Genomic DNA, 12753 nt, shown 5'->3' with positions numbered 1-12753 from the left:
CTTTCCCCCGGATCCACGGCGGGGGCCGGGACCCCTCCTGAGTGAGCCCACCCTCCCGCTCCCCAGCGAGCCAAGGGATCCCCCTGAAGAGAGGCCAGAGGAAATGGGGCAACCAAACAACCCCATTTCCAGCTCTTCGCGAAAAAATGGAGTCCAAGAGAAGTCAGCCTGCCCTGCCCTACGGAGACAACCAAGTCTATCCCAGTAGCCAGATAATAAACATTACTATTTTTTAAATGGTATTTGTTAAGCACTTTCCATGCGCAAGGCACTGTTCAAAGGGTTGGGGCAGATACAAGCTAATCAGGTTGGACACAGTCCACGTCGCACATGGGCCTCACAGTCCTAATCTCTACTTATTTTATTTTGTTAGTATGTTTGGTTTTGTTCTCTGTCTCCCCCTTTTAGACTGTGAGCCCACTGTTGGGTAGGGACTGTCTCTAGATGTTGCCAATTTGTACTTCCCAAGCGCTTAGTACAGTGCTCTGCACAAAGTAAGCGCTCAATAAATACGATTGATGATGATGATGATTTTACAGATGAGGCAACTGAGGCCCAGAGAAATGAAGTGATTTGCCCAAAGTCACACAGCAGTCAAGTGATGGGGCACGGATCAGAACCCAGGCCCGTGCTCTATTCAATAGGCCATGCTGCTTCGGTACTTGCTAAACATAACTTTGTACCAAGCACTATCCTAAGCTCTGGGGTAGACACAAGGTAATCAGGTTAGACACAATCTCTGTCACACAGTGGGGGCTCGCAGTCTAAGTAGGAGGGAGTAGGATTTGGACCCCATTTTACAGATGAGGTAACTGAGGCTGCAAGTGGGAGGAGCCCTGGCATCGATGGGTGAGGGACAGACATCACAGGCTCGGCCAGAAATTCCTGTGGGGACCTGGCCCAAGTTTGTTCATTGTTTTTCATGGAGTCTGTTAAGCGCCGGAGTCCTGACCTCGCCAAACCCGGGGCGTGAGCCTCCGCTGACACCATATGCCAGAAGTCCCCCACAACCCACGATTAAGAAGCCGGGCGCGGGCACGTACCTCATTTGCGGTTGTCCGTGGCACGGAGGCTGCTGGCAGGTGGGAACCGGGTCGCCGGCCTTCAGTCTTCCCGCGGACGGCTCTGGGGACAGAAACATGCCCATCACTCAAACGCCCCATTTGAAAGGTCCAACCTCTTCCCGGTTCACCAGACTAGTGCATTTGGTTTTATCCCATCTAAACCCCCACATCAAACAGCTACTCTGGCGTTGGCCCTCCTCCTTACCCGACCCCTCCCATGGGCCGCTAGGCACCTCAGTTAAACGTATTTTCCCCTTGGGTTTTACAGGACCAAATGCATCTGGTTCCCCTTGTAGACTGTGAGCCCGCTGTTGGGTAGGGACCGTCTCTATATGTTGCTAACTTGTACTTCCCAAGCGCTTAGTACAGTGCTCTGCACACAGTAAGCGCTCAATAAATACAATTGAATGAATGAATCTGAAGATCTCTAAGGCGAGAGGCAGGGCAGAACCTGAAGTTTCCAGGCTGTTCTAGGGTGGCCAGTGACAGCCTTTTGCCGATTCTTCCTCCCCCTGTTCTTCCCTGGAAGGGACTGGGCCAGCTGAAGAACATACAAACAGCCACCCTACACCTGACCTGCCCAAATCAGGACATCAGGTCACTTAAATTCTAGTCTACCCTGCCCTCAACACCACTGTATAGGTAAACATCTGTCACTGAGAAGGGGTGTGATGTCTGAGTGAATGCGTGTGTGTTGGGAGGGGTCTCTGTCTCTCTCCCTCTGTCTGCTCTTTTAATTTCCACTTCTTCTAAGCACTGGAGTCGATACGAGGTAGTCAGGTTGCCCCATGTGGGGCCCACCGTCTCAACCCCCGTTTCCAGATGAGGTAACTGAGGCTCAGAGAAGTGACTTGTCCAAGGTCACACAGCAGACAAGTGGCGGAGCTGGGATTAGAACCCACGACAACAAGGCCTGTGCCCTATCCACTATGTCACCCTGCTTCTCCCAAGGGCAGACGGCAGATGTGGCTGAGCGGGGATTAGAACCCAGGTCCTTTGATTCCCAGGCCCGGGCTCTCTCCGCTATGTCACGATGCTCCTCTAATGATAGGTGAAATGGTGTCTGCTTCGGTTGAAATCTGACAGATATTTCTCTCTACAGCCGTGGCCTGCATCCACTCTACCTACCATCCTTCCCCCAGTTCAGGCTGCTGGGCACGAGGGAGACCAGGCAAGAGGGTGTGGATGGTTCAGTACAAACAATTTTCACTAATGCAGAAACCACCAAAGCCTCTCCCTGCTTAGCCACTAGTGTACGTGCAATGTAGAAAATGATTCCTATCATATGTTGAGAGCTACATTCATTCATTCATTCATATTTATTGAGCGCTTACTGTGTGCAGAGCACTGTACTAAGCGCTTGGGAAGTACAAGTTGGCAACATATAGAGACAGTCCCTACCCAATAATGGGCTCACAGTCTAGAAGGGGGAGACACATAAGAAAACATACACACACACGCGTGCATTCAGTCTCACTACAGGTATGCAGTACTTTGTTAAAACAAAGGACAGCTGAACATTTAAAAAAATCAATTTCTATCCCATTTCTTCGCAGCTAATGGAGTGATTTGCAGTGAGGAGTACTCTCTCCAGCACGAGGACTAGTTAAATTTGGCTTGTACACTGGCTATGATCTACCTTGTAACCTTGGGCAAGTCGCTTAAACTTCTGTGCCTCAGTTCCCTCATCAGCGTGTAGAATATTGCTTGACACATAGTAAGCGCTTAACAAATACCATCATTATTATCTGTAAAATGGGAATTAACACTGTGAGCCCCATGTGGGGCATGAAGGGGCATGAAGTCACTTCACTTCTCTGGGCCTCAGTTCCCTCATCTGTAAAATGGGGATCAAGACTGTGAGCCCCCCCGTGGGACAACCTGGTCAGCTTGTAAACTCCCCAGCGCTTAGAACAGTGCTTTGCACATAGTAAGCGCTTAATAAATGCCATCATTAAATATTAATTAAATTAACTGTGACAAACCTGATATCTCACATCGTCTCCAGTGCTTAGTACAGCCCCTGGCATATGGCACTTAACAAATGCCATAAAAAAGCGATGGGGGCAAAGAATTACTCTAAGCAGGGATAATTGGATTGCCTGAGGTGAAGACACCACAGTTATTCGCTAATTGAGGCTTTAATGGCTTTTAATGTTTCCTCCCGGGGTCGGCCACCTCTTCTAATAGCTCACTCTCCTCTCCAATTCTGACTCTGACAGGATTTATGTAATGCAAAAAAGGAACAGGTCAACCCCAACACTAATCCTTGGGCCCATCGTCAGGGTGTGCCATGAACTCTGACCTCTTATCAAGCAGGGCTTTGGCAGGGCTACAAAATGACAGGTCTAGTTCCATCTCAAGAGGCTTTCTTCCCCTCAAGGGCTTTCTTTGTCCAAAAGTAATAATAATCATAACGCTAATAATGGCATTAGTTAAGCACTTACTACGTGTCATGTACTGTTCTAAGGGCTGGGATAGATACGAGCTAACCACATCCCTGTTCCACATGGGGTCTTATTCCCCATTTTATGTGGAGGCACAGAGAAGTGAAGCTACTTACCCAAGGTCACAGAGCGAACACGTGGCGGAGATGGGATTAGAACCCAGGTCCTTCTGACGCCCAGGCCCGTGCTCTATTCACTAGGCCATGCCGCTTCCAGAATTGTACAGCCAAAATCCGGATGGTATTTATCTGTAATTTATTTATTTATATTAATGACTGCCTCCTTCCAACATGAGGCCCCTCACCTCTCCCCCAATACAAGCACGGTCCTCCACCCTGTAAACCATAAATTAATACAGCATGGTTTAGTAGAAAGAACATGGGCTTTGGAGTCAGAGGTCATGGGTTCAAATCCCAGCCCCGCCAATTGTCAGCTGTGTGACTCTGGGCAAGTCACTTCACTTCTCTGTGCCTCAGTTCCCTCATCTGTAAAATGAGGATTAAGACTGTGAGCCCCCTGTGGGACAACCTGATCACCCTGTAACCTCCCCAGTGTGTAGAACAGTGCTTTGCACATAGTAAGCGCTTAAGAAATGCCATATTATTATTATTATGTCTGCTGTGTGACCATAGGCAAGTCACTTCACTTCTCTGTGCCTCAGTTCCCTCATCTGTAAAATGAGGATTAAGACTGTGAGCGCCCTGTGGGACAACCTGATCACTCTGTAACCTCCCCAGTGCTTAGAACAGTGCTTTGCACATAGTAAGCGCTTAATAAATGCCATACTATTATTATTATGTCTGCTGCGTGACCTTAGGCAAGTCACTTCACTTCTCTGTGCCTCAGTTACCTCATCTGTAAAACGGGGATAAGAGTGTGAGCCCCATGTGGGACAGGGGCTGTGTCCAACCGGATTAACTTGTATCTACCCCAGTGCTTAGAAAAGTGCTTGACACATAGTAAGTGCTTAGCAAGTAATAATAATTCTTCTTCTTATCCCCCATTCTAGACCGTAAGCTCGCTATAGGCAGAGTATGTGCCTGCTTATTGTTGTATTGTACTCTCCCAGGCACTTAGTACAGTGCTCTGCACACAGTAAGCGCTCAATAAGTACAACTGAATGAATGAATGAAAGAATGGAAGAATTACTTACAGCAGGGTAGAACAGGACGCCTTCAGTTCAGTGGCCGTGGTTGGCAAAGAAAATTTCGCCCCGGGATGGCGGGTCTTGCTTCATTCCGGCAGCTGCAATTTTTAAACCGGGCTAAAATCTACTTGCCATCTCTCTTCCTGTCTGTGCCTCTCAATGGTTCCAGGTACCTGGGTTTCTCGGTATTTTGCATTCGTTTCTCGACTGTGCTCATCTGCCTGCCGTCTCCTAACTTTACCTGCCTTTCTACTTCTGCAGCGCTTTGGTCCCAGGGGCTGCATCTGAGAAATGTTATTCTAGATAAAAAGGAGAAGTTGGTTATTCTCATCCTCCCAAATATACTAGTTAAGGAAAGCCAACAGTGCAGACGAGGGCTCTTATTACTCCACCATTTATAATACCAAATGTATATAATATTCGATATATCTAAATATGAGACCCAGACTTTGTTCTAGGTGAGCTCGCATACAGGTGTCAAGACCAACAGATCAGTCAATCAACGGTAGTTACTGAGCGCTTTACATTTTTTTAAAATTGTACTGAAGTGCTTACTATGTGACAATAAGCACTGGGGTAGAGACAAAGCAATCAGGTAGGGCAAAGTCCCTGTCCCACACGGGGCTCACAGTTTTATTATATATACCAGCGCTTAGAACAGTGCTTTGCACATAGTAAGCGCTTAATAAATGCCATCATTATTATTAGGAGGGAGTAGGATTTAATCCCTATTTTACAGATGAGGTAACGGGGGCATGGAGAAGTTAAGCGACTTACCTAAGGTCATCAAGCGGACAAGTAGCAGGGCCGGGATTAGAACCCAGATCCTCTGATTCCCAGGCTGGGCTCTTTCCACTTGGCCACACTGTTTTCCTGCAGAACACCGTACTAAGCGTTTGAGATACACAAAGGACTTTTGGATCTGTACAGGTCACTCGGACAGTCGTATCTGTTGAGCGCTTACAGTGTGCAGAGCACTGTAGTAGGTGCTTGGGAGAAGACAATATAACAGTACAACAGACCCATTCCCTGCCCGCAATGAGCTTACAGTCTGTACAGGCGCGATCTCTAGGGCTCTTCCGAACTGTGGGCTGGACTAAACCTCCCGGGAGATGTGCCTTTGAAAAAATGGGTGGTTTAGCAGCTAAGTATGAAGTGTTGATTTTGAATGGTAAGTGCTTACTTTGCGCAAAGCACTGGATTGAAAGCTGAGGAAAGGTACCCTAAGAATACTTCAGACCTAGTCTCAGGCCCACTGGGACTCACAAACTAAAAGTGGGAGGGAATGGCGTTAGACAGATCCATCTGGAAAGAATAGAGTGATCAAGGAAGATCAACACATTGAAAAAATAAGGACAACAGCAGCAGGAGCTGGAACACATTACAGCTAAAAGAACTTTTCAAAGTTTTCACTGCCCGGGCAGGGCTGTATCTGATCCAATAGAGCATGTCTACCAACCCTGATATATTGTACTCTTCCAAGCGCTTAGTCTCACCTTATCGTGGCAGGAGGGTTTGTGTACACTAATGAAGCTTCGAGCGATGCCATATGGGGCTACCCGTAATGGAAAGCTCTAGGTCGAAGCATCAGAAAAAGTTGATTTGCCAGTGCTGGGCAGCAGTTGCTGCCCAAGACGAACAAGTGATCAAAATGTTCACCGAAGACTATGGCAGAGACTGAAGTTTTTACTGCGCAGAATGCGGCAATGGTACACCGCTTCTGTATCTTTACCAAGAAAACCCTGGGGACGCACACACCAGAACGACTTTATGACAGAAGATGGGATGTTCTGAAGAGGGTGTGTCCATGGAGTCGCTACGGGACGGAAACGACTCGACGGCATTTTAAGAAGCGCTCAGTACAGTGCTCTACACAGAATAAGCGCTCAATAAATACCATTCATCAAATGACTGACGATCTTCCCCAGGCTCTAAAATTTGGGCCAGAAGAGGACAAGGAAGCGCTCAGTAAATGCCAGTGATTGATGGGTTGACCGACTAGGCCCGTGGTTAGGGATGGGGGAGGCGGGGTGATCCTGCTCCTCGTCTTGTGGAAGAAGGTGTGAAGGAAGAAATGGAGGAGAGAATAAGAAACTGTGCAGGGGGCTTTAGTCACCTCACGACAGAGCAGGTTTAGATCAGGAGAAGCGACAGTTGTTACACATGTAAGGGGAGGGAGAGGAGTTTGAAAAAAGAGGACTTTGACAAAGAGACAGGGCCACCAACTTCTGCTAAACACGCCTTGAAATCGAGCTCATCCTCCCTTCCCCTTTCCCACGGCTCCATCGCAATCCTCTTGCTTCCGCCCGCCTCGGGACCTACCTGGGCTTCAAGCATAACAGACGGCGACAATGTGGAACAAACTTTATTATTGTTTCTTCTATAGGACATCCAGTTGAAAATAGAGTTAAAAATAGATTCTGTTACAACACTTTACAGGCTTGGAATCTCATGCTATTGTACGAAGTGAAACACTGGTATGGGGACGGGAGGGTGACCTATTTCGTGAACGAGGACGTAAACAAGAAGACTTCGCAAAGCGGAGTGTGAGAAACAAGGCTGGCCACCCCCAAAGTTCGAGAAGGTGATTCTTCTCTATTTTTGACAATTGCCTTTATACAATAATTAGCCTTATCCTAGGAGGGAGGAGGACCGTAAACATTCTGTAGGAGAAGCGTGTTAGTTTTCTTTTGTTGTCTCTCTCCCCCTTCTAGACTGTGAGCCCGTTGCTGGGTAGGGACTGTCTCTACGTTGCCAAATTGTACTTTCCAAGCGCTTAGTACGGTGCTCTGCACACAGTAAGCACTCAATAAACACGACTGGATGAAGGAATGAATTTTTTCCAGCCTCTTGAAGAAGCCATTTGGCCTAGAGAGGTCTGTAGGACAAACCCACCTGGACACAACTATTCTTTGTCACCAAGGACAACAAGCAGGGCCAGAGCTTGGGCAAGCGGCATGGAGGAAGCCCAGGCCCTGGAGTGACTTTGAAAAGTTAAAGATTTGCTCCCTGGGTTTAATTTCTACACCAGTAAGAGCGATCCAATGTTTAAAAAACTATTCGGAAAATAGAGGGATGCAGCCTGATTACAACGATATACCTTTTCCTATCATTAAAAAGAAATTCCAGCGTAATACTTAACAGATGAACAGGGGACTGCGTCAGCAATCGATAATAAAATCTGAGGTGTACTATCGGATTGAGCTTTAAAGCCTGGACGGACATTTTCAACAACAGAAAAATAGACTATAGTTGGTTTTTTTTTTACCTGTTTTGATGTTTCTCACTACAAATATAAACCATACAAATTATGTACTGCTAGATGCAATGTGAGTCGACGACGTAAATCTCGTTACTTCAGAGCTCTGAAGGTAGCAAAATAAAAACGAATCCTCACACAATACCATGCTAAATTAAAGTTGCGTTTTAGGCAGTTAAACTATTAAAATGCTTACTTAGACTTTGAAATTTTGAAGACTACAACGTATGATATTGCAGGATTCTTATTACAACCTGAGGAATATTAAACCAAGCAAGGCATTTTCAAACAAGCAATCTGTAAAAATACCAATTTTTTTTAACTAGAATCTTTCATATAAAAGATAAGAAATATAATAAAAGTTACCCTTTAGGACTATCTCTTTCCTAGTAAATACGCATCACTCTTACACGGTCATATAGTACATTTGGTTTCTTACACAGAAAATGTACATTCTTTTCCCTGATGTACAGTTTATTGGCAGTGACAGCAAACAGTTTTACTATCAGCACTGATTTTCATAGCTTATATAAACAGCACCAAGCTTTACGCAGAGTATCAAAAATGAATATGTAAGCACCACTTCTCTATGAAAAGTGTTATCTTTAAATTAAAGCCAAAAAAAGAAGTCCCACATCAGAAGCAATGCATATTTCTGTGACACATTGCAGGATAAATGGCTCAGAACTAAACAATTAAATTAACTAGGAATATTGCATAGAACAGGGACTCTCCTTATTTGAATACCAACCTACTAATTGCTCCTTATCTGTCCCCCACCCCCAAGGAGGAAAGTTAAGTGGAGAGGTTCTGATAAACTTGGGATAATGTACAGTTTTTAAAGAGTAAAAAAAAATAGACTATATATAAGTTCATCGTTACCTCTGGGGCAGTGCAAAGTACCATTTTAAACAGTAAGAAACAAAAGATTTTACTTGTAGGTATATAACTATAGATATACAGATAAAATATAAATATGGTACAGTATCTATAGAAGCTTACAGATACGGTACGGCAAAATATAAATTTAAACAACAATAACGAAAAAAATCACACAGACATGCCTATATCTGCATGTGGGCGAGTGAGAGGTGAATGTGCACATAAATATATATATTTATCTACATATATCTATATACACACGCATGCCCAAGTATAGCAAAGGGGATGGAATGTTTTAATGGTCAATGGGATAACTACTCTATTTTAAGAACACTCTGATGACTTCTGTTCACCCTTGAACAGTTGATTGTTTGAAATTACCTAAAGGAAATCCCTCATATCAATACAATTATTGCCTTCCAAAACTGATCACTGTAAGTTCCTCCTTGCCCATAATTTAATTTAAATTTTTAAAAAACAAAATCTGATAGCCACGTTTAAAAACAGTTGCATTTTTGTTTTTTGAATATCAAAAAAAACAAAACCCCATCGTAAATAAACGGAATCCTTGTGGCTATTGCTATCTGGCAAACTGGAGAGCACAACCTCATTGAACGCTATTTGCCCCAGAGCCCAAACTAATACGATACCCGCTAAGGAGATGGAAACTACTGCTGCTTTTTAACTGTTATGGCCACCATTAAAAAAGCTGTCGGACATCTGATCCCTTTTTTTTTTTCCTCCCTTTGGAATTCAGCTGTTTTGGTTCTGAACGTGAACGTCAGTTGAAGGTGACACAACGAACTTGTTCGAAAAAGCGAAACCAAAACGTCGCCTGTAAGAACACGTGGAGATATACCCAGATGCCTCGCGTGCTTCTAAAATGCTAGACTCTGACGAAGTCCTTTTTCTGTAAAGAATCAGATGCATCACCTTTTCGGAGGAATCTTTTGCAAACTGAGGAGTGGGTAAGACAGCGAAAAAATACTTTTAAATAAAGACAGCATCTGTAAACCTGAGAGACAAGTTCAGTAAGAACACCCAAAAATCCTTAAGCATCCCAGTGGCTAGTACTTCCCTTGTTTAAGTCTTTCAATGTGGTAGCAAAGTTTTAATGCTGGCCCCAACTTCAGTCCCATATATTTCATTATCATATCACTCCTCAGTAAAAGTAGTGCTTTTCCATCAATTTCCTACAGAGGGAAGGAAATATATGAAATGATTAGTGATTTTAGCAGCCCACATCATAATCAATACACACTTACTTTGACAACTCCGTAGCATCTTTTTAAAATGTTACAGGAAGACTCTAATTACCTGGATCTTTTTTTGGTAGTTTGCATACAAAACGTAGAAACGATGAGAGCTTCAAACCTAATAAAAAAGGGTTACTAACGAAGGACAGGGATAAGGCTTTGATTTTTAAGGTTTGTTGTGCACAGTGATTATTATTTTTTCCTTTTTAACCGGAAAAAAAAAAAGGTCCCAGAACAGTCAACTTTCTTGCCTGGGCCTGGTTGTGAGATCTGTGAGAGTACAAGCCCCAAGAGTGTGAACCCTGAAGACTTCAAAAGGAAATCTGAGGTAGATTGGTGGAAGAAGGAACAGAACAGAACATGCCTTAAAAACTCGTTCCAGGAATCTTTTCTGCCTCTAGAGTGTTTCTCGTTGGCCCCTTTAACGGAGGCCAACTCTGGAAACTCTGATCCAGGATGCTCGACAAACAGACTGAGTTTGTGCAAAAGGAACCTGGCAAATAACCAACGTGAAACCGGCTATAATTACAATTAAGCCAAACCTATCAAGTAAAACAAAAGCTCATTTTAGGAGCTCAGTTGTTGGCTTACTGATTCAGTCAGAAGGCCCCGTGACAGGTGATCCAAGTAAACATTAATAAAAACTGTTCAAAAGTTTTACCAAGTGCCCTCTTTATAATGAGCTGACTTCAGGATTTCTCTAAAGATGGCTGGATGTCGAAGGTAATTCTTTACCCGCTGAAACAGCCTTAAAGACTGTGGCAAATAGGTTAAGCTCAGTTTAGAAAACACTCCTTGATATTCCTTAGCTCGTTCCTCTCAGAACTTCACTGTGACAGTTACCTGCTTCAGCAGTCACAAACAATCAATATTCAGGAGTTCAATTTTCAAACTCAGCTTCAGGTCTAAAAATGAACGCTCTACCGATCCATCAGTGGAACGCTGCACTAAGCGTTCGGGGAGAGGGTACACCATAACAGAGTTTGATTACTGCTTCACGAATGCTGAAGAAGCCACAGATGATCTCACGTCTTCTCACCCGTTCCCAACAGCCCAACTCTGTTGCCCCCTAAGAATTCAACATGGAGGGTTAATAGCAGTTTAGAGGATTTGCAGATATGCGTTTGCACAAGTTGTGAACGCTGTGCTGCTTTCGGATGTCGGGAGCCAGGGGACTGGGGATGGGGGGCCCATCCCTTGGTTGATATCCCAAGGGACATGTTTATGGTACGCAGGCAGTCACAGCCATCCCTCGCTCCGTCTGGAGAAAGGACCAACTCCGTAATGGGGTTCTATCCAAAACACGGAGTGACACCCTCAGTTATGGAACAACTGATTTCTCCTGGAGGCCCTACAAGGTGTCGGGAACAACTCTCCTTCCCTGCTTAGACTCTCCGTGCCCTTGTTACTGGTGGGCGGAGAAGCTGTCACTGCTTGGTTTACGCTCTGGAGGTTTGGGGAGTGTTCCCTAGCAGTAGCAGCCGGGCCCCAAGGAGCAGTTGTCAGATTAAGGGGTAGGGGCTGCCTTTCTTTCCTCAGAAACCCCACCAGGCTGTTGATAGGTTCAGAAATTGCTTTTGAAAGCCTCTAAGGCCTCCTGCTCCCTGCCATTTTGGAATTGGTGCCTTTCCCCTGCCACATTCCCTTCAGACTTTGCAATGCTGGCTCATCAGTATTGGTCATCTGCTAGCATCCTGTGAAGGACTACTGCAAAAAGACTTTTGGCTAAGTTACCTATTTTCCAGGATAAAAACCCTAGTACGTTTGGGAGGCCCGCACTTCCACTCATTCGGCACTCCTCTAAGCCAAAGTCCTGAGGCTCATCACCCACTCAATCCCAGGGATGAACCGGTGAAGTTCATCATCAGGTTCACCGCCAGGCCGGGGACAATTTGGGAGGGACAAGGTCACCGTGAGAAGGGAAGAGGTCACTGTCAGGTCAGAGAAAGGGGGAAAGCCGAGCACGAAGGTACCCTACATGTCGCCTGAAGAGTTCTGCATGCGGTGCTAACGCCAGAGGATCAGCTTCCTTCACAAACCGCATGACTTCATCTACAGACCAGCTGGAAGGGTCCTTATGGGATACTCGGGAGAACTCACGCCTCACAACACTGAGATCGGGTCCAGTCGTAGAACTTGCAGCTTCAGGGAGAAATAATCGAAGAGGTCAAATTTCACTATGGCATAATAACCATGGTATCTCAAGCGCTTACTCTATGTCCAGCATCGTTCTAAGTGCAGGGCTAGATAGGCGCTAATCAGGTGGACACAGATCCTGTCCTACAGGACGCTCACAGCCTTAATCTCCATTTTACAGATAAGGTAACTGAGGAACAGAAAAATTCAGAAATTGCCTTGTATAAAAGTCAAAGCATCATAGCTCCTGCAGAGTATTGGGATATATTTATTAAGAGCCCTCTGTTAGGTGCTGAGGGAATTAACAAAACAAAAAACATGCCCTATCTCCGTCCTCTAAGAGTTTATAATGTGACCCTACCCAACCCCAATTTAGCTCATGTAAAACACAAACGGCAGAAACCTCAAAAGACATACACCCAAGGACAAAAACCAGAAACAAAAGCACAGATGACACAGGAGGAATTCAGCCAGATGATGAGGAGGTCACACGAGTTATAGCTAAGGAATGAACAAGGAGGAAAGGGGGTTTCAGTAGTTTCAGAATGGAAAGGGAGGTGAA

The 12753-nt window shown here is 45.1% G+C and overlaps 1 protein-coding gene across 7 annotated transcripts in view; it reads right to left on the bottom strand.

Moving 5' to 3' along the window:
* Positions 1–7456: 7456 nt before the first annotated feature.
* Positions 7457–12753, bottom strand: part of SCML2 (Scm polycomb group protein like 2) — an 84375-nt gene continuing 79078 nt past the window's right edge. For all 7 annotated transcript variants that reach the window (XM_038757421.1, XM_038757423.1, XM_038757424.1 and 4 more), the window contains 2 exons: positions 12034–12197; positions 7457–9992 (listed from right to left, as the gene is read on the bottom strand). In XM_038757421.1, coding sequence (XP_038613349.1) covers positions 9867–9992; positions 12034–12197 — 290 coding nt within the window. In that variant the 3' untranslated portion in view covers positions 7457–9866. The remainder of the gene's footprint in view (positions 9993–12033; positions 12198–12753) is intronic.

The sequence above is a fragment of the Tachyglossus aculeatus genome, chromosome 15, assembly GCF_015852505.1.
Source record: "Tachyglossus aculeatus isolate mTacAcu1 chromosome 15, mTacAcu1.pri, whole genome shotgun sequence".
Taxonomy (NCBI): domain Eukaryota; kingdom Metazoa; phylum Chordata; class Mammalia; order Monotremata; family Tachyglossidae; genus Tachyglossus; species Tachyglossus aculeatus.
The sequence above is the reverse complement of the archived record's forward strand: the minus strand, read 5'-3'. Positions and strand labels throughout refer to the sequence as shown.